General features: G+C 41.0%; 1 protein-coding gene across 2 annotated transcripts in view; it reads right to left on the reverse strand.

Annotated features, from left to right (window-relative positions):
• Positions 1-43: 43 nt before the first annotated feature.
• LOC112454474 (CD151 antigen-like) overlaps positions 44-25,527 on the reverse strand; it is a 97,870-nt gene continuing 72,386 nt past the window's right edge. For both annotated transcript variants that reach the window (XM_025015897.1, XM_025015898.1), the window contains 4 exons: positions 22,962-23,153; positions 7,805-7,978; positions 4,036-4,197; positions 44-3,775 (listed from right to left, as the gene is read on the reverse strand). In XM_025015897.1, the coding sequence (XP_024871665.1) occupies positions 3,629-3,775; positions 4,036-4,197; positions 7,805-7,978; positions 22,962-23,153 (675 nt within the window). In that variant the 3' untranslated portion in view covers positions 44-3,628. The remainder of the gene's footprint in view (positions 3,776-4,035; positions 4,198-7,804; positions 7,979-22,961; positions 23,154-25,527) is intronic.

Consider the following 25,527-nt stretch of genomic DNA (forward strand, 5'->3'; position numbering starts at 1 on the left):
GGTATTTTCAAAGGCCAATTCTCCAAAGGGGAGGCGGGGAGGGTACGATTTAAACATTTATTTGTAACAGAATAGCGTTTGATATGTACAATATGTATAATGTTCGCCTAGACGCTAATCGATAATATATATGTATACATAATAGCAAAGAGAGGACAATAATATTAAGATTAAAATAACATGACGCAACCCAGACAGCACATAAAACTAAAAGATGACGAAAAGACGTTTTTTTATAGTTATCTTTTTGACTAGACGAAAAGATGTCTAAAAGACGTCTTTCCAACTACACGAAAAGTCGACTGTTTAAGGGCCCGGGCACATAGAAAAACTTAAGCAGTAAGCAAATCAGCCAATTACAGTCCAGAACTTAAGACATAACGTAAACGGTAGCGAATCAGTGCCGTTGATTTCCTTACTGCTTATGTCTTACTGCTTAAGTTTTTCCATGTGCTCGGGCCTTAACTAAACGAAAAGTCGTATAAAAGATCTCACTTGACGCTTTTTCTAATGCGTTTAACCTTCCTATACCCGCGCATTGGTCTGTCAGACCGACGATATACGTTTGCCTTGTTTTTTTTTTTAATGGACTGGCCATAACTTTAAGGTTTATTAACATCAACTTTTCATTTATAAACTAAATTTTTATATAATATAAAGAACGAAAACATGTCTACAATACAATTTTAAAGGATGGCTAAAAGATGTCTAATATCAGATGTCTTTTAGTCATCTTATAAGTTTCAGCTATAAGACGACATTTAGTGGGACATAAGTAATATTTTAGTCATTTTTTAGTCGACTTTAAGCTCTAACGAAAAGACATCTAAGCCGAAAATTTGTCATCTTTTAGTCATCTTTTAGACATCTTTGTGCTGTCTGGGAAAGGTACAGTAGTAAAATATGTTTAGACTTTCTTGAGCGCAAGAACATCGGTAGAATCCGCAATTGCAAGGCTGTAATTGTCAACGATCGGCTGTGTTGGAATCACGGAATATAACTTGCGTATCAAAATTCGCACGGGACACAATAGGGAGGTGTGCGGGGAGAGGACAATCGATTCGTAGAAATCGGCGGAAAAATTTCTGCAACTTACAATTGCCGATTCGAACGGCGCGCGCTCTCGTTTTTCGACGCGGATGAAAGCGTTTATCATAAATAATGTCCCACACAGCAAAATATATCTGAAATATAGCCAGATATCTTTATGCCTACAATTTTAAGTTAAATCTGAGATATCTTATTTTCAGATATTTACAGAATATCTGTAGGGCATCATTACTCGATATCACATTTATCTTTGAAAAAGATATCTCTGCAACATTTGCATACGAATATATGGCCGATTCACAGTTAACTCTTATATTTTATGTAGATCAACTCAAGTTTATTCGTAGTCAATAAAACAATCTGAGAAGATTTGGACCGCTTGGTTACGTACCAAAGTTTTTCCCTGTATAACATAATATATCTGCTTTTAAATGAGGCATAGATATCCGATATATATGCAGAATCAGATATCATATCTGAGATAAAATTATCATGGCTTTTTATAATCTTGCAGATGTCTCTGAGATATTCTCATGATATCTCGACAAGTTCCAGATATCTTGGTGATATATTTTGCTATGTGGGGCATGCAAAGGCTTGTACTCATTTGCGAAGCAACGGATATATACATGCTGCTCGTGTGTGAAATTTATTACATGCTAGAGTCTCTCCTTTCCGTTCTATCCGCTGGTTCCTCTTTAATAATTTACACCGCCTTACGACGTCTTTTCTCTTTTTTTAACGTGTATACTCTAAAATATCTCTGAGCTTAACAATATCATCAAGGCACTGTTTGCAGTTCTATCAAGTCGATTTTCGCCTTGTCTTCGCTGCCGGATACAGATCGATCCGGTTATCGTGTTTACGTCAGGTCATGGTGGAAGGAAAACAAGGTGCTCATTCAAATTTTTCAAATAAATAATATTTTTTCAAATGAATAATATTTTTCAAAAAACAAAATATCTATGTATAGGTTTAGAAGCATCCCAACTAGAACTGGAAAATCAACAAAAAATCACCCCATGCAATGAGTATAAGTACTTGGGAGTGATATTTAACAATTCAGAAACGGACGAACAGGAAATCCAATGTAGAATTATACAAGCAAAGAGAGCCATATCTTGTCCATGGTAAATACACAAAGTAATTCAGTTAGTGGCCCAACGCACTTATTGGTTGATCAGAAAGATGCGCAAGAGCACACCTTGTTTTCCTTCCACCATGCCGTAGGTGGGTTTTCCGATTTATTTATCCATCGACGCAGTTGCGCGAACCGAGAAAAAAAAGTGATGTAAACTAAACTCGATAATGCGCGCAATCCGATCGCAGGAAAATTGACATTACTCGACTCGATCAGATCTTATTGTTACGCGGGAAAAGTCAGACAGTCACGTAGCTTTTCCCTAGAAACGCGAAAGAGTTTCTTTTTTGTCATGGCTCTTATAACGATGTAATCGGTACTTAGATCGCGATTGAAAATTGTGCAAATTTGCAATGGCAGTATCGAGTGGGGTCGGCGCTTTCGCGCGTGCAAATTTTCGCCGAGTTCGTAAAATATTATACATTCGGCGGAGAAGATTAGAGCTTGTGTAATTAACGTCAACGTGGGCTGACGATGTGCTATATAAAAAAGGATCTAGGCTTGTTTTTCGTTTGGGAGAAAAATACCACAGGAAATATTCAAACACCACTGACAGCGAGGACTACAGTTTCGGCTAGTCGTGAGTCGCGCAGTCAATCGGCTGCATTGATCGCGAAAGACCTTAGATATATACTCGAGATAATTACACTGGTCCTGCGTACCGCCAAAAAATGCGCCCACGCACGTTTGTTTATCAAAACTGTTTGCATCTTTGTAATTTCTTGTGTGGGAGTGTTGTTTAAAAAAAGCACTAAAGCTGGATTTAAAATCTGTCGTGGCATTGCCGCGAGCTCGTAAAAATTCCGAAACGACACAACAAAGACAGTATCATGGAGAAATAAATTATTACGAAGGCACGAACAAAGCCGATCGATTTTAGAAGCAATCTTCGTGATACGTTTCAGTTTTTTTCCGTCTTTTTATATCCCGTAATAACACCGTCTTTGAAAAAATCTATTTAATATCGTCGACAATGAGCACGAGTTTTAAACCCAGCTCCGTTGCACAAGTATTCAACGATCAGAAGCACCTTTTTGCCTTCAGACCGCAATCCGAGACGTCGTCGGATTGATTTTTACAATTTGTGATTTTACCTTTTTTGGAACTTTCGCTTCCCTCTTTGATTGTCCTCCGTGATCACGTAATTTGCGCAAAGTTCGCGGGAAGCGAGGCAACGATCGACGAAGGCGGCGCCGTTTCTTTATCGTTACCTCCATTTTCACTTGTTGATACCTTTCTGAATGCGTTGGGGGGAGAGAGTGGTAAACGAAAGTCCGCAGCCGAGGATGGTACCCTTTCATCCGTACGATCCCGCAGCTGTAATCGCGCGTTCTTCCTCCGCCCCTACTCCGACGATCAAATGGTCTCCGGGTTGTTCTGCATGTATCTGCACCACGACTGGCCGTTGTTGTTGCCCTCGGGGCATTGAAGTAATTCTCAGTCGTCAAAGTCGTGCCTGAGCTTTATATAAAGGCAGGACCCGAGAACGATGCCGAAGAGTTCGAGGACCGACAGGCCCAGTCCGACGGCGCCTAAGATTATCAGGTGGTCCTTCGTCGTCTCCAGGAACTTGTAAATGCAGCCCTGAAATGACATAATATCGATATAAAAATTATGTTACTTTATATTAGAACAGAAGCTTATTTATCTAAATTAAGTTGAAGGTATAAACTTGTAAATTATTAATATGATATTTGGTATTTAATATCTTATAATAATGCCATATTTAAGGAAAAGAGTTACGACTTTTTTTCTAAGTAGATAAATTGAACGGTATTCAATTGAAGCTAATGTCACGTCTGATAATCAGCCAAGGAAGGCAGGAGACGTCGCGGCAGACGTACCGTGTACTGAATATTGGAGGGATGATCCCTTTTCCCGCAAAGTAACGTCGGCGTCTTGCAGCAGCTGTCAGGTACGACGCTGCCGTTCTTGAGGACCTTCTCGTCCTTGTGCCACTCGCTCACGAGCCAGTCCTCGAATCTCAAGGCACCGCAGCATTTGAACTGCAAATTTCAATAATAATGTCTCTCACGATAATATTGGGGAGGCTCACGAAAGCAGATGGAGTAGTTTCCATGCCATGCTTCCGTTATGTAAATATATTCTCAGCCACCTTTATCGAAGAAATTTTTAATTACTCCGCAACGAAGGAGAAAATGGGTTCGATAATTAAAAATTTTGTGACTTTAAATTAAAATAAATTAAATTGAAAATTCACGGAAAAATACATAAAAATATGACACTTTCGATCACGGGACATTACGTAACATCGTATTTCTTAACAATGTTGATAACATATAATTTTTTATAAAGAATCGTGTTCCAAAAAAGAAAGTGACAAGCTTTTAAACTGCATTAGAGTTTGTCGTTTTTAACGATAGGCCTATCTTTCCTATTTTTCCAGATCCGTTTACGATGCGTGGATTAAAATATAAGCGGGACGCAGGAAGGGGGACAATGATAGCGGCGATGGCAACGATAATAACCGCGTACGATAATAACGATAAAGGGGACGTGTCATACGGGGCACCGCGGAGTCATTGAAAAAGAGGGGTCAGAGAGGGCTGCCGATGAAGAATGAAGAGGGGCAGATTAATGGAGGTGAGAAACGTGTTTTCGGCGGCAGCAGCAAGTTAAATGGTAACTTTAATGCGGGCACGTAATCCCGTGGGATTCATCGCGCGCCGGAACCATTAGTCGCGATAAACACTTCTACGGATCCTGTATACACGTAGGCGTTACGGTCAACGCATTTCACCTTTCTTCCTGAACACGTATAATTCGGCGTTCCCGTCGTCTTAGAAGCGCTGGACTAGTTTAGAGGCCGGACTAGCTACAGAAGAGCCTAGCATTATAAAACGTTCTTCATTTATTAATAGCCACAATGTTTCACAACAAAAAATTCTATATTTTGATATAATTTTAATATAAATAATCTTCCTCTTTAAAATTTCGATTTACCAAGCAAATTGAGCAAGGTAGAAATAAAAATTGAAGAGAGATATTTGACAAACTCGTTTAGAACAGCATTTGCTGCAACGTCTACGACTGCGATCAATTATTTACTCTTCTGAATGGATGTTCTCGGGTGATTCGAAGGACCAATGTCTGAAAAGAGGAAGATCGAAGAAATCTTTTCTCCGAAAAAAGGGCACAAAATGCACTTGAATGTGTATACGCGTAGACGTTCGTACATATCAGATGCGACCTTCGCGTTGTAAGTTCTTACAACCGTGTAAAGAACTGTGTAAAGGATGCGCGAATCTTATGTAAGCAAGAAAATATGTTCTTTCGTTTAGCATTAACAATGTCGTTCGATATTGATAAGAAAATCGTTCCACTTTGTCCTGAATGGTAAGATAAAGTCCAAATCAAGAAAATATATAAAAATATGGAAAAAACGTAGAGATGAATAAATTTTTAGTGAATATTCCCCGTGGGAGATACATCAAAAAGATTTTCGGTGCGCGTTCACCAGGTACAGACGTATGCGAGACATTTATTTCCGTTCGCGAAGTCGCCTTAAAAATTCCCCGACGAGCCCGCTGTCGCGGTAAAATTCGATTTCCCCAACGGATTGAAATGCTTGTACACGTAGATCCTCTGTGTATAAATAAAATGCGGATCCTGAATTTCCCGCTTGCCCGACGGTTTCGCCAATTTCGGCGAAGACGAGGAGGTGAGGGGGGAGGGGTTAACGCCATCGCGCACTCGGTCGGCGTGAAGAAATGGAAACGAAAATCCTCGGTCGGCCAATGGGATATCCGACAGAAGGGGGTGAAATTGCAAGGCTCGATTTATCAGGGCCAATGGGTGTTGCGGGAGCGACTTAGCTCCCCCGCGCTATTATCAGCACCGTAAATCGCATCACGTGTATAGGTACGCTTACAAGTCTGATCCAAATCAAGATGCTGCACTCGGCATAAAGTGGATCTAGACAGCGTGCACGCGATTAATTCCCTACGCGATGGAAACATCCCTTTGAAACGGGCAATATGTACGCGGTCGGCATAATCCTCTGCCACTACCACCACCGTTAATCCTGCAATTATAACGAGCAGCATAATCCTACGATTACAAACAACTTCGATCTAGACGTAAATCTTCGTTTAGATCTTTGCGGGATGTATATAAGTGCATTCGGGAGAGAGATGACGCGCGCAAAGCGACGACATCCCTCGCAAAAGTATGAGACGAAACCGCAAAGTTTTTCGCCGCAAGTTCACTGTGGCACTAATCGATTTATAGCGAATGGGCGGAAACTGTTCCGCGACGCGATAACGATGATTTACTGTTGTAAGGTCCTCGTAAGAGAGTGCCATCGTCGGCGGAGGACATAAATAAAAGTGCCCGCCACGTGATATCGCGGGCACAAAAGCCGCCACCGAGCCATTTCGACTGCATTCGTAAATTAATGTCGAGCAACTCCGAGATGACGCGGGTGTGGCTTACTACCAATCAAGGACACGGGTAAGAGCACGTAGCGTTGAAACTACCATTACCGTGTTAAAAAATAACGAACACCGATTTAAATTGAATTAAACAATCGACGGGATTATATTTTCGTCAAGAAAAAATCGCTCGCGAAAATCGGCTGCGTCATCCATGATGTATAAAATTATCTTTTTAAAAAAGTTTTTGATATCAAATTTTTTGTACAAATAATGAAACAATTTAATGGGTTTAGTACAACGAGTATGTACTCTTGGCTCACTTTTTCAACTTTTTAAAAAAAGTAATTTTGTACAGATATTTATTTTTTAGTTAAATAGATAGATGAGTAATAAAGAAAGGAAAGAGAGAGAGAGAGAAAGAAAGTAAGAAGAAAAAAGAAATATGTCTGTTGTTTAAGGAAATGCTATTATTCCCTGTTGAAAGTACGAGAATCAACGCGGTCGACGTAAACGTTTCTTAAAAATTGGACTTTGTATTGTAATATCTTTGTTCATAAGGCACGGAGAGAAAAACTAAAAACACTTTTATTATATAATTTAAAAACCCCAGCTATTAAGCACAATTAAAACTCAATCGGTTTTTAGCCGTAATAAGATACAAAAATGTAAGCCAGGTTTATTCAGGATCTCGTATATACATATATAATATATATCTATATTATATATGTAATATATGTATATCCACAGTGTGTATCAGCGTTCTACGCGACCTCGCTATGCGTGAATTGGCGCGAGACGCTACCGCGTTTCCTGATTAGAAGGACACTGCCGACGACGATCGTGTTACGTACTGACAAGCCATACGAAACGTTTTCAGCAAACACTCGACGCCGGTATCGTATTGCGTATTTCTGGTAGCACCGTAACAACATGAAGCACGCCACGAATCGAAACCACGCGAAAAACGTTACTTGGAGTCCGCAGTGTGTACAGAGATGCAACGGGAATAAAAATGACAACGAGGGAGGAAATAGATACCGAGAGAGCGTGCATCGGTGTTCGCGATATCGGAATTCGGAATAGCCGGTCGGCGCGCGTCCTATTCTGTTCGCAATTGTTCGACGGCGAACTCTTCAAGCGCAAACGGGCGTGCGTACGGATCTGAGAAACGGATAAAGAAATTCCTCCCGATGCGATGTGAGGCACTCGTACTTACTTCTTTCTGCATCTGGTCGATGGCCGCGGTTTCTCGGGACCGCACGGAATAGTTCTCGAGAAAGGTGCGGTTCAAATTCATCTTCAATTCAGGGCCAACTTGTTCCTCGTAGAGGCGCGCCAGCGCGCCGACCCCGGCCTCCAGAACGAGCACCGCCATCACCACGAAGACGTACTGTGTCGGCAGAAGAAAGACGAGAACGAGAGGGATTAGGGTCGGTTAAAACAACATCGGGGACAGTCTTTCCGCAATTACGCGGTTACAACTCAGCGTTTAACGCCTCTATCGTGACTAATGAAAAGGAATGGCACTGGGAGAGCAATGAACGCCTCACTCCCCCTCCCCGCCCGTCAAACGGTCTAACTGAATAGAAATTTCGATAAAAGCTGTCGAATGAATTCTATCGGCAAAAAAGAGGAAATGGAACAGCTTTTAAAAAGAACCGGCTTATCTCCAAGTAAATGCGCACTCACTTTTATGTCCAAAAATAATTCTTTGAAATGATGTAGTACGTAGGAACGATTTCTAATGTGTGCACTCCTTATTACAAACGTGATAAAGCGAGATTGAATCTGTCATATTTTCACAGAGAAGCTTCACGCGTTATATAATGATATTTATTTTTTGCTGTTGTCCTCTTCTCGTTGCTTTTCCAAGCCAAATCATCGATTCGCCCTATTCAAAATACAAATATCTCTGATGTACGCGTCTCTCATACCGAAAAACGTATGTTTCGCGTGAAAATGGTATACATTCTATATACCATTTTATAAAAAAAAAATTTATAAAATTTTATAAAAAATTGGTATATATATATATATATATACTAAACAGAGAGGGGTGAGAGAGGGGAAGAGAGAAAGAGAGTGCGCGCGCACAGATTCTAAATGAACGATATTTAATACCGTGCTTTCGCGTAATTTGTAATACGGATTTACGGAGCAAAACCGCCGGGATGTAGTCGGAGATTCAACCTCGCTCTTTCGGAGTCATCGTCCTTTCTCTTTCTCTCTCTTTCTCTTTTTCCTATCTCTCTCGTAGAAGCTAGCGCGACGTATTAAAATTGCGTAATGTCCACCGAAGCTTTTCAGACTTTTCATGAATATAAACCCCCGCCGAGGGACAGGGCGCGCGCCCCGACAATCCCCCTTTCCTATGAATATTCAAGCCGCGCGGTGACTAACTATCGCTCGTCCGTACTTTCGCAAGATTTTGCGACCTAAAGGAGAAGAGCGTGTACGCCGAGAAACACACGAGAGAGGGAACTTTTTTCTTATTTAATAATTCGACAGTTATTAATTCTGTTCTACAGAGAGTGGCTTATGCATCGCGCTTAGCGGCGCTTCCCGGAAACTTAGTCGAATCGTGCGAGAGAGTGGAGCGTGCATTAGATCGATGAAATATTGGCTGATATGTACGGAGAAGAGGAAGCGAATGGAGAGGAGAGGAGTTGCATTGGCAGTTAATTTGTGATCGATTCTCGGCTACGCTACGGGAATTAAGCTGTATCGCGTGAGTAAACGATGCTTTCGGGTAGACACTTAGTATTCCTGAACTAATACACAAAAGTAGTGTCGCAGAAACTGAAAGATGAAAGCTTGCTGAAATTTACGATTTAAACATTTTAAGAGTATGTACCCATATTGTCGAATCTTTTAAAAGCGTTTCACGCCTCGGTTGTATCGTGTTTCGTAAAATATTTCAATTCGCACAATTAAATCGTTCCGAAGCAGTTCTAAACAAAATACAAATAATAAAATTTACGCGTTATGAAGTTTTCCCGCAAAGCTTTGGAGCATAAAATAGCTTGAAGATAAGCTCTTCAATTATAACCAGAATGGGCCAGCAGCCTGAAGATATACGCCGACTTTGCGGAAAACCGCGCTTACTTCGACCTTAAAAGCTGATTAACAACGTGCTCTTTTAGTTACCCTAATTAGATCGGGGCGTTCAAGTCAAACGTATACACGAGAAATTGGAGCAGCGGAGAGAGTCAGTAAGACGCGGCAATGATCGATCGGGCCTTCCGCGTAAACGTACACAGTCGAGACGCGCAAGTAAAACGCGGAGTTCGCCAATGTGCGACGCAATAAATGCCTGATAATATCAGATCGCTCGACGAGCAAACGGATGACGCGAGGTAAACGTTCTGCGTTCGACTTTCATCTTCATAGTCGTTAATTAGTATCCGTTTCAGTCATTAAGTGGGGAGCAACGAAGACGGAGCGGGCAGAGATGAACACGGATCGCAATGCTTCCGTTTCCTTCGCATCAGCTGTGTTACTCGGAACTCGAGTGCGTCGGGGGTAAGGTAAAGGTACCAATACCCGGACATGTACCTATATCCGGACATCTTTATTATTTATAAGTATAACGCGAATTAAAATCAAAGATAAAAGTAATTTTTCTTGTAGTTTAAAACTTCAGTTATAATATCCAAACGTTATTTTCATAAATTTATATTTTTTTAAAGGTATCCAGACACAGATACGTGTCCAGATATTGGTACATTTCTTATGCTTAAGTGTCCGGGTATTGGTACCTTTACCTTAACATCGAGAGGCTGCGACACGTCCGCCGCCGCGCGCCACCGCGCCGCATCGGTCTCAGTACCTACCAACATATACTACCTAAGTGTACGTACATATTAGTACCTAAGTCAATAAATCGCCCGGGATGTATATACGTTATGGCGGAAACGGCGCGGAGAGAGCAGAAATGGCATGGCAATCGACAGTTTGGGATTGGTGAGGGGACTGACAGTGAAGGGGAGAAACGATAGATCAAACGCACCAATTGCTTTTCCACCATATGGCTTTATATATAAAATTATAATTATAATAAAAAATATATATATGTATATATGTATAAAATTGCATAATATACATATATGTGTGTGTGTGTGTGTGTGTGTGTGTGTGTGTGTGTGTTTGTTTGTATGTGTGTAAAATAAAACAAAATATATATCTACACACACGATAATTTCGACCGGCAGACGGAAGCCGGTTGAACGTGCTATGTCCTCGAATAATTGTTAGAGACCGATGTTCGTGTCGCGGGCTAACGCGTGCGCCGGAAAACGTGCAACCTCGACTATCGAGTAAAGCTTGTTGAAACACGAATCGAAATTCGAAGCGCAAGCCTGGACACAATAATCCACGGAGGAAAAAGGAACGTGTAAAACGGCAGGGCACACGGTCTAAAGTGTGTGTATGGAATTTCATTATTAAACACGCCTTAAGTAATATTATATTTAACTCTTTATATTATAAAAATTTTTATATGCATCAAAACATATAACTGTAATATAATGCGCTTCTTTAAAAAACTTCTTCATATAATAAAATGTAAATTGTGAAAAAAAGTGGAAAAAACATGATTTTTTATGTTACTTTGTAAATATCCTTTCCTTAAATTAGCCAGGAAATATTAGTTTCCTCTTTCCTTGGTAATATCCAGTATTTTAGCATTTCAGCGAATGATGGAACTTGCAATAAATTTAGTTAATGTTTTTAATCTTCTGAGCATGAATAGCGCATCCTATTGTGTCCGTCGTTATGCATAGTGCAGCAAGATAAACTTCGTCTTGAGATTACCGTCGCGAGACATTGAGAATGGAGTTTAAGCCGGTCATGGTTCTTGGACTTAACACGAGCCTGTGATGGAAACAAGAGGAAGTACCGGATTGCGAGTCGCATGGAGAAGACAAGCCGTGAATGCACGGAGATGAGTACTATATTTTGATGAGATGCCAATTACAACTGTTGCTCTAGCGGAAACTTCAACATAAAATAATCGCTCCCTACCGTTCGACACGCTAATAATTATATACGTTCGTTAACGAGATTTAGTCGTTTACTAAATTTATTTATAAAAAACTCAAAGCTTTTTCCCCATTTTATTAAATGGGTAAAATCGCTGCTGGCAAAATATATATTATATATTGTCGCTAACTAGATATTAAAATAAAATATCTGCAAGCGCGCGCGGTAAAATACTTAGGATAAAATATATAATTAAAAAATCACGCATTAAACAAAAAGTTATGTAATTATAGAAAATCATATTTAAATATTTTCATGCGTGAATTTTATAGATCAGAATTCTGAGAAATGCATCCGCCGATGCAAAATCGGTCGATCGCAAAAAATCTGGGCAAGCCATGCATTATATATACCTAACTTTCTCCGTGTTCTCATAAAGCCTTTTCTCTCCTCCGTCGAGTCGCCAACGTGGCTCGCGTGTTCATTATGTGGATTTACCTACCCAAGACTGGTAAAAATCTTAATTGAGCGCCATATAAGGTCTCAGCTAATGAGACGGTTCGCTCGTGCCATCCGTGTATAGATGGTGAAAGGGAGCAGGACCAACGCGAAAGCCGAGGCAAAAGGTTGCCGAGGCAAGAAGGGAGGTGGCCTTCTTGCCTCGAGAATCGCCGATAGTTTATCGCTGCTACGGTGGATTAAGCTCGTTACTTCGCCGTTATTAGGAAACAAGCATTTCCGGATCGTGAAAAAGAACAATGATAATATTTCATCGGCAATCTAGCACGTATCATAGAAAAATATCCAATAACAAGTAACATAGTACTAATAAAAAAAGTAGTAATAGCACAGTAGAAAATTGATGTTTTGCGTATTGATGTATTGGATAAAATCATCGAGTAAAAGCGTGCGTATGATAATTGAGGGGAAAGTAGAGGAACGAGTCGCCAATTGGATAGACGATGAAGACATCTTACGTTGATTGTCGGCAGTTTCCCAGCAACAACAACGTAGGTTGTTATTTTATGATTATCAAGGCACAAGAGAGGATTTTGCGAAAGCAAGTATTACTACGAGTCCCTCTGTTTAGAGAGAAACTAACGGTTTATTCGCTACAGTGGTATTAGAATTTACCAAACAACGAGCTAGCTATGCAATAAAAAGCGATATAATGAGGCTGACGCGTGTTGTTAGAGACCATTTCACTCATTAGTATTTCAACGTTACCCTTGTATTCATTAGCACGTACAATGCTGTGGAAGATATTAGTTTCTATCATAATATACATTGGCGGAATGTTAATGTTGCACTCGCCGTTTATCGAATTTCCTTCTTCTCTTCCTTCTTTCGAGTTTTTTTTCCCCAATTGTGGATTCTTTGATCATTTTCGTACATCATCGAAATTGACAATTGACATTTAATGTAAATATCAATTAACATATTTTATATCCGACACTTCCCAACCATAATGAAGGAGGTAACTTTCAGAGTAAAAAAAGATAACTATTTAAAGAACAGATTTCTTCTATTTTGTCAAGTTGTTGCCGTTATCGTAGTTGAACAACAGGCGACTCCGTTATCTCGCAATAATTATGCAATTCAACTCCGACTCGAGAGTCGGAAATGTAATTAGGAAAAGGTTACTGACTTCGCGAGAGTATCCAAATAAGCGGAATAAAACGCAGCGTGCAAAACAATAGGTCGATTCTGAATGAAAGGAGGGGGGCGGGGGGCAGGGGTTAGGAGGAAGAAAGTTAAGAAAACGCTGGCAGGAACTACTCGGAGATCACCGATATAACTTCGTTAAGGGTGGCGTAAAATCGTTATTCTGCCATTGTGGCGAGAGCGGCGCGTTCCTCCGCGGGAAGCAAACTCGCGAATTTTCCGCAGGGCGGAAATTATGCTTCTCGGCAGGACAGCGGCGGACAATCAGGCAGGATATTGTTCGTTTTCACAAATGCAACGCCGGGAACACAACGGAAAATGCGGAACGGAAAATTTTGCACCTCCCCGTGATTGCCGAGAGCGCGATTTTCCACGCGAATTCCCAAGCTTCGTCGCAAGTGTCGCGGCGAACTATAAAAGGATTCTCTTTTTCATGTCTCATTTCCCGACGCGATACAAAAAGCTCATTTCCTTGAGCGGACAATTTCGCTTCATGTTTATTGCACTCGGTAAATTTTCGGGACATTTTGTGTACGCGTTGTACGCTATTTAAATGTCGCAATATAAATAGGAAAAAAGAGTCAGTATACAATGTGGAATTTTAAATAGGCGAAGAAACTCTTTCGATTCTCCGAGAGGTCTCTCTGTATCGGAGTATCAAAAAGTTTGGTGCGACTGGGAAGACATACATAAAATAATAGCGTGAGTTTATTGAATGAAGGCTAAAGAGACGCGATCCTTCGCGAAAGGCAAGGAAATGGTCGTTTTATATTGTTCGTGATCCGAGACGTCCAAAGAGAGCGCGGGAGCATAAAAATGAAACAATAACGGCTAATACTATGCAAAGTACTTTCAACCTGTCGTGAAGCTCGACTTTATGCTTTAAATTAAATTATGCCATGAACTTATATGGCCGTTATTTCAGGAACGAAACGCGCAGAAATATAATGTACAGCGTGTCTATTTTTATGTCGCTGGTTATATAACATATTACTTCTCGACCTTCTATTATTAAAAGTTACGCGTTAAATTCTCTATGTAGAATAACTCTGTGGATTGATCTTCCGTGAAACTTCTGCTTGAGAAATTGAAGAATTCCGAAGAGCTATATTCTGCGCTCACTTAAAGTTTAATTGTTTGAAATTTTAATTGTTTGGAACGGACAAATAAAATGGAAGCGCACTGTAATTATGACACAAAATGCCCTAATTTATTATATCCGTGTAAAACAACGATGTCATAAATTATGAGAGACAAGCTTTAATCGCTGGAAATTTTACCTGTTTTTACTGCGAGTGCGCTAATCCTTGCTAGTCATATGGATAACGTGTTCATACAGCTAAAGGATTAATGTTACACACCGTGCTAAGATAAAATTATTCTCAAACATCGTCCGTGTCAAGTAGCAATTAAAAAAAGTATAACACGCTTAAATACGCTACTACACGATGCGACAAACTGGAAATACGTCAAGTAGCGTTATCTGACAATGAGCACCGTAAAAGAAAGTACGAGCGCCGAAACTTTATTAAGCTATTACAAAAGCTTCCTTGAAAAACGGCATCGAGATAATTAACGGTAAGAAACAAGCTCAACTCACGAGCGGCGAGTTTCCCTTTCGTTTCGCGATTGCACCGAAAGGAGAGACGACAGACAGCAGCGCAAGAAAACGCCGGTTTAACCGTGGCTCGTTTTGTCCGCGGGCGACGAGGGAACCGCGCAATTATAAAGACATTAAACTTGACGAGCTCGTAGTACCGACCCGTACCTCATTGAATCTTTTACCGCCGCGCCGAAGATTGCCGTGTCTGCAAAAAAAGGGTGCGACGTAGAATTCCAGGTCTGCCTTACGAGCAATTCCGCCCCGAGTAATCCGAGGGCGGATTCGTCTCCGAATGTCTCGTATAACTGGCGACCGGGTTTCAATGGCGGAAAGACGAAGCGAGAAATTTTATAGGAATACCGTTTGAACCGGCCGACGAAGTGACGGCGCACATCACGCAAATTTATTGACCTGAAAGTGCATCCTGCCGTTAAACTTCCAATAAATGTTCTTTACGTTGGGCGCGTCGCTTTGTAAGACGCGACCGAGAGAACTCGATGATTGCTTCTATCAATACGAAGCAACCATAATCGCGTTCATTTCGAAAAAGAAAGAGAGAAAGAAAAAGAAAGAGAAAGAGCGTCTTTTATGTGAAAAATATTTTGCCTGAAAGTAAATTGAAGCGATAGAAAATCAATGTTGGGCCACCGAAATGTTTGAAAATTATTTTTGACGCGGAAGATTATCGTAATACTATTGTAACACAATTTGTAAGTTAATTATTATTGCTTTTTAGAATTTTTCACTTAATGCATATATGTAGTAAAAAATTTTGTATATTTTTGTTTAAAAAGTCCTTGTTGAAATTTTGTGTTAAAAATATAACATATACTACGTTTACGTGAGCGTTACTTCTGTAGTAACTTACGATAATTCCTTCGCGTAAACGGGATTTTGTAGTAACTTAGGATAATTTACTTCGCGTAAACGAGTGATATATCGTAAGTTACTACAGAAGTAACGCTCGCGTAAACGTTAGTAGGTAATACTTATGTAACATACTTATGTGTTTGTTTCGTGTTCGACCGGAGATTCCGCGGAGCGCGATTTATGCCGGCACCACTTAGAAAAAGTGCGAAACGAGGGGAGGGCTGCGGATGAGAGAACGACTTTCGCAACCGGTATTGATTTACACCGGGAACTCATGGTGAATTTCACGGACACTGTCGTGATTCGAATAGCTCGGAAATCTTGAGGCGTTGGTTGTCTGCCGCAAACACGAGACAGAGATCTTGCCGAGCATCGCCTTGATGCCCTACGACGGAAATCTTGCGGTCGAACGGAGGAAATCTTGCCCGCGAGGCAGACTACGAGCGCGAACGCGACACGATGACAGTGATCCGGGGCGAGCTCACTTGATGAGCTCGATAATCACTCTCGTAGAGAATGCAAAGTCTATTGACTTACGCACTTTGCTGATGAGATGATTGGGCGGCGATGCCGCGCACGAATCGGTGCTGGAGAAGCCACGCATACAGAATGTTTGCCGTTGTGCCGAGATCACTTGATTTGGAGACGTGCAAAACGAGTCTGCTTGCGATCGTTCTCTTCCGCCGGGAGGGTTCTCGAGGGACGGAAACGAAGGCGAGATCCGGAACGCGTCGCTCTCTGATTGATCCGATGATTGACGGAGTTGCGTTGTGACGGAGTCGCAAACAAAGACACTGGCGTGTCCGGAGTTGCGCCGTGCTCCGATTCTCGACAATGCCGGCATGCGCGCACCTGTACGTAGGGCGGCATCGACTCGTGATCGACCATGCGGGGCGGCGTGATCGACAACCCCGTGCGGATCGAATCCGTGCCACGAGACTGACAGCAGGCACGTAGCAGTCAGCCTCACGGCCCGATTACATCGAGAATATGTTCGATCCTAAACAGTGGTTAATTTAACTAATTTTGATTACGTTATCTGATTTATTTGTGTTAAATTCATATTTAAGTAAATAAAATGTTAAAATAACACATTTTATATTTAATCATAAGATTAATATGAAAATAATGTAGTTATGTTAAAAAAATATCCTTTTCATTTATATTTAACATTATACAAATGTCTATTGTACATACAAAAATGTTAAATTAACGTGTTTTTCATTTATATTTAACATTATACAAAACATAAAATTTTTGTTCATATATCATTTAACTTTTCTTTATTTTGTGTTGAATTATGGACATAATATTTGTGTCATAATTTGACATATTCACATTATGTTAAATTAACACAAAAATTTGAGTGGACCGTTTGGAACATGTGATTTATGTTATATTTAACACAAATTTTCCAACTGTGTACTTATTTGAATAACTGAAATCGTTAGTCTTTTTAATTTGTCATAAGAGGGATTTATCAGTCTTGTCTCTTGTCAATAAGTATTTGTATATATATGTATACAGTACTTAATAATATGCATGAAACAAAGAGTGTTTTTCGTACATGTCGAACAATCTCAAGATTCGCGATCGAGAAGGTCGTTATTCTTCGACGTGGACACGTTTTAACAAGGTGCTCGCCATCCGGGCTTCGAGGATCTCCGTTTACGTATCATCGTAACTCTAACGAGCTTCGCCATGTGCTTTTGAAAAGAAAACTTCGTCTCGAGTTCTTCACCAGATTGTCAATTATTCAAAATATAATAAATGTGAGAAACAAGATATTTTGTACACTTTAAATAGCAATTAAAGAGATCTATGGCAATTGCCAAAGGAAAAAAAAATATGTTGACATTACAAAAATCGCGTTTTTTAATTAATAATAAATAAAAAGATTCGGGCAACGGGTCTGGAGGGAAACATCCACTCCTATGCTATTCTCCTTTACCTTATACCTTCGGACCAACGATCACGCAATCTCTGCGTAATTTTGCGTACGCCGTCCATCCCGCCTCGATAATAAACACGCTGAATAGCATTTTGCGGTCTACGCGGGTACCTGTCCAGCCGATGCGCGCTTGTCTTTTTTTTCCTCTCACGACTTATTGTTCTCGCATAAATTGACTACGAGAGCACCGCGATCATGGCGCGTCGGATACTTAGAAAGTAATGCAGTCTCGCCCGAAGCAGTTGGATCGAAGCGTCCGGAAGATGTTAAACTGGTTCGAGGCCCAGTCCGAGGCGTCAAGCTTTATTCCGGAGATCCCACTGCCGCGATACGTCATTCCCGCGGCTGTTAAATCAAAAACGTAGACCGGCGACGAGTCGCTCCAAAAAAAAAAAAAAATATCGACGGCCCCAAAAAACACGACCATCTCTTATTTAATTGCGCATTTTACTACCTTGTGCAATTCGAGTGAGAAGAAATCTGAACTACCCATTTGGAGGCCTACCAACTATTACTAGTCGTATTCCCTTTTCAGGTAAACTCTTAAAAGTCTTTTTCAAATTTTTAATTCGGCGAATCGTCAAGAGATATTTCAATATTTGTCTTTGAAAATCTCTCCTTTTTGCAATATAATGTCGTCGCAATATTTATTTACGATAATTTACTATTTGATGACACGAGCAACGCAATTGAAAAGGAATCAGCGTCCACGAGATGTCCATGTAAATAAGCTCCTTTTGCATCCGTTCATTGCATACCATTGGACGGAACATGGCAGATTGCGCGCGAGATGCGCACGGGAAAGTCTTACGCAATTAAGATCGAGCGGATGGATAGAGTCGTGATTCGAGAGTGCAACGGCGCCCAAGTGGTAGTATTACCTGGTGATTAGTGACGGTTGTTACCGAGTGATTTAACGTTTCTTTTGCGCTACGACGGACGGCGATAGCAGCAAGTCTCCTCGAAGCGCAGGTGATTTATCACGTTGGCAAAAATATGAAATAGCCGGCCGATAATGTGTGAAAATAATAAGAGGATTATGATTGTAATAATGTCGTAAGAGGGCGATTAAAAAGCGTAGTTCATAGCCGTTTCGAGGGAAAATCGTGCAATTAAGGCTGAAACTAATGATTCGGGAGATGGTGCGGGTTAAGTGGAATTATCTGGTGATTAGCGACGGTTATTACGGGTGATTTAGCCCTCATCTTTATTTGAATAGATGAATCGCCGCGTTAAAAGCGTATTACGCGTTCAATCAGGCAGAATAAAGTACGTAAATAAAGAACTCTCTCTCTTCGAATATAAGTAGCTGAAACAGGTTTCTATTTGTTTAAGTTAACGTATTTGTGAGTTAAAATTATACGATATGAATGAGATATTGTTTGTCACATTGGCGAATGAAGAAAGATTGCGATTTGTTGTGTTCGCAAGGAACATAAAAGAAAATAATTCGACTTGTGCCTCGAGACGAGGCACTTATGCAATTAAGATCGTGATTTGAATATATATGTATATAGCAAGACTCTAAGTGCCGCTTAAAAGGACTTTAACCGAGCGATTAGATTGGATAAAAGATAATTCAATTTCTCCGATTAAACACCTCGTGGAAGTAACGGTGTTAACATTGCACTTATTGTCAGTCAACAGCGATTTATCGTGCAGAAAAATAATTGAAGTAGAAGTGAAGACGTTTATACGTATGTACGATAAGCTTCACGGCTTCCTAAGCTTTTTTGTAAAGCATCGTAAAGAACTCGACATTGAATTACATTTGCATCTTTAATGAAATATGTATACGTATACACGTTTTAAACGTATAGAAATAAACCCGATGTGGAGAAGTGCAATGGCGGTATAATTCCCAGAGAAACCGCATGGCGGAACACCGCGGTTAGTAACGATCGGCAAAGCTCGTTACTGGTGTTTAACTATCATTTAGGCAGGATTAAAGATAATCCAGTCGGTGTCGTTGGAGATATAGCGAAAGCGCGAGCTACCACTTACGGTCGTCGCGCTAACTCCCGATTAAGGTCGATTTATTACCCGGCGAAGGGTGCCCCCTTCTGAAAGAGGGAACGCGAACGGAGATAGGGGAAGGACGCTAAGTATACTTCCCGGTAGGCTTATCGTGGGTCGTGGGTAACCGTTATAACTCCCCGGAAATAAAGAGTTCTTCATTAAAGAATGGTTTATGAAAAGTAGTCTATTATCTTTTTAAGTAAATAGAAAAAAATTGAAACCAAGCTTTCACGGAGTAACATTTCTTCGGAGGTGAGCAAGGTAGTCTTTAAATCATTTAATAAGCCTCTAAAGAAAATGGGATCTGCGCCGCGACTTTAAAGAGAAAGTTTATCGGTGTTCGTGAGGAAAGAGAGGGACCGTAAAATATAATATCACGGAGCGCCGACGCATGGTTGCACAATTTGTCAAACCTGATGCACCAGGGTGCAGACTGCATGCGAAGGAGCTCTTTGCGATATCCTGGATATTCCTCGGAGGCGGCCGCGGCGGCTGCGTACGGCGTATTAAATAATCATCCGTGTAAACAGAGCGGAGTTATCGCGCGACGCACGGTACTCGCCATAATAAAGGAATTCCCGGGATGGGCGCGATATTTCCCGCCTTACTCCATAAGTTCGTATTAACGCGTGTTAAATCACGGCCATGTGTGCTCGCGTACATACTTCGTGTGCGTGTGGCCGAGTCCCCGATGAATTATACCTAACGTCCTTCGTGTGGCGCGCGCGGATTAAGCCGCTTTCAAAATATGCCAGCACCTACAGAGCCTCGGGGCCGTGGAAGACTTTGTCGGCCGACGGCGATAATGTCGAAGGTGGTAGACTATGGGTAAGGTCAAAGGCGAGCTCGAGAGAACTCCCCTTACCTGCAGGTTCAAAGGAGGAGGTCGGGCATTGTTAGTAGCGACTTATAGAGGGAGAGCAGAGAACCCGACGCCCAAGTCGCGTCGCCAGCACGGTGAATTATCCCATATCGACATTACGGTTCATTGTAATCGGCCGCGGGGTTATCGATTTTTCATTTGTAACTCAGGAGAAGAGAGGGGCTTCCTGCACGACACCATCGAAGGCCAAAGCCGCGTATTTTTAGCGACTGCGCGCGCGCGCGCTCGGGAAGCGTTACATTTGCGGAAATGCAAAAATATACGCTCGCCCACGCAATAAAATAAAAATAACGTCACTAATTAAATTATTATTAATCGTAAATCATTATTGCAAAAATAAATTAGAAAATAAAAATAACGATATTTATATTGCAACAGAATTGCGTTGCGTCTTTGGGCCGGAATAATATAAACATATCGCGACGAGATATGTTATTAGTGCGAGAGATAGATAATTTTTCTAGGTATGGAGATTAGTTCGTTCGCTTCAAACAATTTCTAAATTACTTATTAATCTCCACGTCCTATCAGACTGCTTTCCTGCTGGTCACGTAACTAACTGGCTTCCAACAAAGACTGCATCGCCCCGAGCAATAAATGTTGAAGCCGCTCAGGCTAAGTCAAAGGAATGTTCGAACCCGTAGGTGAAGAGCGGCTCGACTTCGAGCAGCGTGCTCGAGCTACTTTGACGAAGTTGTTCTTGAAAGTTCTAAAGAATAATGATGTTAACAATGAACAGCATAAATAAATTCTTTTGAAGTCTTGAAGAGTCCGTCCACGATTATTTGACACTGACAAATAATCGTTAAATGAGATGAAAGGAAACGATAAATCGATAGTATAACCGGCGCAAAGTGAAGATTTCACAGAAATGCATAAAATTTAATCGGCCTCAAAAGTAGTCGCTAACGATGGTTAATTGAATGTTTCCTATTTTATCTATTTATCATAAATAGAATAGTGATTTAAATGGAGAGAGAGTTATATAAACTACAAATAGAGCTAACTGATGTCGGTGTGAAACCGCCCATTAGATAGTTAATATAAACTTTGTTTAATAACTTTACACGCCCGGCTACTGCAGAAGTCATTTTCATTATATTGCATGCATGCAGCTTTCCTCTGTGACCAATTTGGTTTAAATCACTCTGTGTAGATATATATCTATATTACACCCTCTCTTTCGCTCTCTCTCTCTCTCGCTCTCTAATCTACGGATTCCATATACCAGTTTCTGATATCTGGTCCATTCTATTTCAAAAGCCCTATGGCTTATACGCTCCGTATGGGATGCGATCGAAATTGTGGTACAACCGAGAAAGAAACGGAGGAAACTTATTGTATCTTATTTCTTATCTTATTTTTTGACTTATTTTTACAAGCATCTCTTCTTCTTTTTCAATTGCAATTTCGACTTTACCTCATATATAATTTTACAAGAATTTCTTTAATGTAAAACGTTTTGTGCATGAATTTAAAATTTCACTTGTCTTTATCTCTGCTTATAATCAGCGGTCTATAAACGAGACATATCGTCAAGATGGTTGCGAGATGACTTTCGATAACCGACTAAAGTGTTCAACGTAATATCGATTGCAAACAGCAAACCCGTGATGTATCGCGACATTGCGGACGATCGCGCGCATAAAAGCACATCTAGTATCCCGGATAAGAGATACTTTTAAGAGCGATACCTCGTCTGTGTCCGATACTCGACTCTGATATCCACTCTTTCGCTTTTTCAGGGTGACATTCCTGCGCCGTTCTCGCGACTATCTCGATCTCGTTTAGAAACCAGGAAATTAATTAGTCAGATGACGCCGCATCTCGCTGATAAATGATTCTATAAATCGATAAGGCGAACGAAAAACATCCGCACGACTTTGCCCGATATCCTCGAGTGATAATAAAGCCAGAGTGTTGACAAACTCGTAATTTCCCATCACTTTAACGGGGAAATATCCGCTCACGGGGATGAAAGCAAAGCGAATCACGTAATTTATTTGCCATTTATCATGTAATGAATTAAGATCTCTGCGAGAGAACTGACGGGATACGCTTGGAACGGGATTATTACTGTAATCGATTCGACTATATTACTTCGCGTCAAACTCTCCTGCAACACTCCGCGTGGATTTCTGGAAGTCGATTAATGTAATTCGGACGGGGAGGATGATTAATGAGTAATCATAATCAATGCTGCATATAATACATCTAGTACTGTATGTAAAGCCGAATAATGAAACGGAACAAATGAACTCGATAAATTGACGAGTTCAATTAATAACACGTAATAAATAAACGAGTATACTTTTCGTGTATTTATTAATGTTTCGATAAAGCTGATGTTTGCCATAGGAATTATTTCGAGCGTCGAGCGCTGATATACGACCAAGACTCACCACGAGGAGGACACATCGATTTTCAGAAGTTACGCCGCCGCATCCGAGCCAGCTACCGATGACAGCCAGTACACCTGCGACGATCAAGGCGTAGGCCAAAGTGGGATACGTCGACGTGGACATCAGGGACACGTAGCTGTGCTTCGCCGCCACCGTCCAGATACCAATGCCACCCACAACCAGTCCAGACAGCTGCAACACATGAGCGAGAAATTCACGATTTAATTTCACGGAAGCGCGAAATGTCGCGAAACATCCACCACGCGATGTGATATCTCACGTAACTTACGATTTACATGTGTGGCTTGTTGACGCATTCTCGGCAGTAAAACGTTTCTCGATAATGCGAGCAACTGATGCAAATAAGATTTCTCTCGACGCGTCGGTATGAAAATTTTTATCCTCGCCGATGGAAGAGAAGCCAAATTGACTTTTCCCCTGTTCGAACTTTGCCTTTTACAGCACACCCCTCCCCCTCTTCTCCCCGCAAAAATAAATTCTCTAACGTGGCGAAATGAGTTCTCTAGAAGTTGACGAAGTGAGGCCAAGTCTCATTGGTCTCTTTCTCGAATTCCTCGGAAAGAACCCGAGACTGATTATGCACCCGTCGTCTCGGTTGTCGTCGCCGGCGTCTTCGAAAATCTCTAGGATAATCGATGGCATCGACCTAACCCGTCGGGAGAGAACACGGTAACGGGAAGCGAGAGTCGTCGTCGTTCGTGTCCGCGGAGAACTTCCGATAGGATCAGCCCACGGACAGTGCGTTTCATTCAATTTCATATCGTGCCCGCACCGGTTTCACCGGCGGGCGCAAAGTCGGCTTCGATGACTGCTCGGATATCGTCACCGCCCACACGACAGCTGGTACAAGAGAGAGAATGAATAACGGATATCGGCCTGATAACTACACGCACCAATGCGTGTAGGCATTGCGTATATAGGGTGTCCGTTAATTGGCGCCGCGAGCGGAAAATAAAGCGCTTCCCGTTGTCGCCGCGCAATATTCCCGAGAGATGTTTCCCGATGATGATATTTAATTTGAAACCTTAAGGGATAGGGGACAATTTAAAAATCACTCTCAAGTTAATCGTCGCTCTCAACTTTACGCTCAATATAGAAAAAAGAGTTAAAAAGAGTTAAACAGATTAGAGAGAAATACTTAAACCATCTCGAGATTACTCTTCTAAGATAACTGTCTTTAATTTCCTCAGAAGTGTTCTTCAAAAGGAAGTACTTTCGGAATCGTTTTCGTCCGTTTCTCTTATCCATAAGGTACACAGAGCGTTTCGTGACTTTTTTACTCGCCCCGTGCAACACGTTTTACGCGCCTAACGGAAGTGTCATCGTCAAACGTCACGCATCGCGTCCGATTGAACGCCGCGATTTATCCCGCGGTCTTTTTGCTTCTCGTGCCGGACATCGTTTTCCTTGCGGCGCGATATTTTTTCCTCTTCCCCCACTCGCTCCCATTGACATACGGACACGCACAACGCGGAGAGACCCGTTTCCTCGTGGGAGAACGGTTGAAGGTACTCCAGAATATACGAGCCACGCCGACGTAAATATCGGCCGACACGCGTGATATTTATGATATCGATATTTACGGGGAATGCGGTTCACGTAGGTCACCGTACACCGTTCCGAGAACAATGATCAAGTTATGAGCAGCTAGCGTTCTCCAAGTGACGCAAGTATGTGATTTTATAATTATGCATAAATTAATCGTTACCGAGCGAAAGAGTGCGATTTTGGGAATAACATTTCGGTGGTGACGCTGAACAGAGATGAATATTACTGGAGAACAGCGCGATTCCTACTTAATTAAAACCATGATCCTTTGATTATTGATTTGTTTGAACAGATTGTTAATCGGTGTAACTTGGATTGATAATTGATATTGAAACAGCTTGATTGACAGAAGTGTATTATTGCGATACCAACGGCGATTATTATCTAACATTCGGATATTACGGAATCAATGCACGTTTGCCAATTACTGCATAACAATCGATAATGCACTGGCTGCAATAGTCTTAGCTCCAATAATCGTAATTAGGAAATTTTTGTAGATTTTATTCAATTTATTACACTCCAATAAATATCGAGAATCTGTTTGAATATTACTTCCATCTTTAACATTCCGAATAAACTTTTCAATTTTGAATAAGATACACTTATTCTACATATCTTATTGCTTTTGGCTCTCATACGATGTATCTTTTTTCGGTGAAAATTACAGTAGAGTGTAAATAAGAACTGTTATTGCAAATAAAATGATAATATTTATAAAATATGCGAATTTCGATCGGAATGCGATATTTACGATATTGAGGAATGCGGCTTTACGCGAACGAGCGCGAACTCATCGCTGTTTGGTTACAAGAGCTGAAATTACTAGTTCAGAATTCGCGGTGTAAACGTGCGAATAATGTGCAACATTGTAACGGTGTATTGTAATAATTTCCTTTACAGCAAGCCCCGTTTGCTATCGTGGAATAAAAGTGTCGTAATTTTGTTCGTAACTTCCGCGGAATATCAAAGTTGTAATATCAATTTGTAACATATC

This window comes from Temnothorax curvispinosus, unplaced genomic scaffold, assembly GCF_003070985.1.
Source record: "Temnothorax curvispinosus isolate PA1 unplaced genomic scaffold, ASM307098v1 QBEX01005075.1, whole genome shotgun sequence".
In the NCBI taxonomy this organism is placed as follows: domain Eukaryota; kingdom Metazoa; phylum Arthropoda; class Insecta; order Hymenoptera; family Formicidae; genus Temnothorax; species Temnothorax curvispinosus.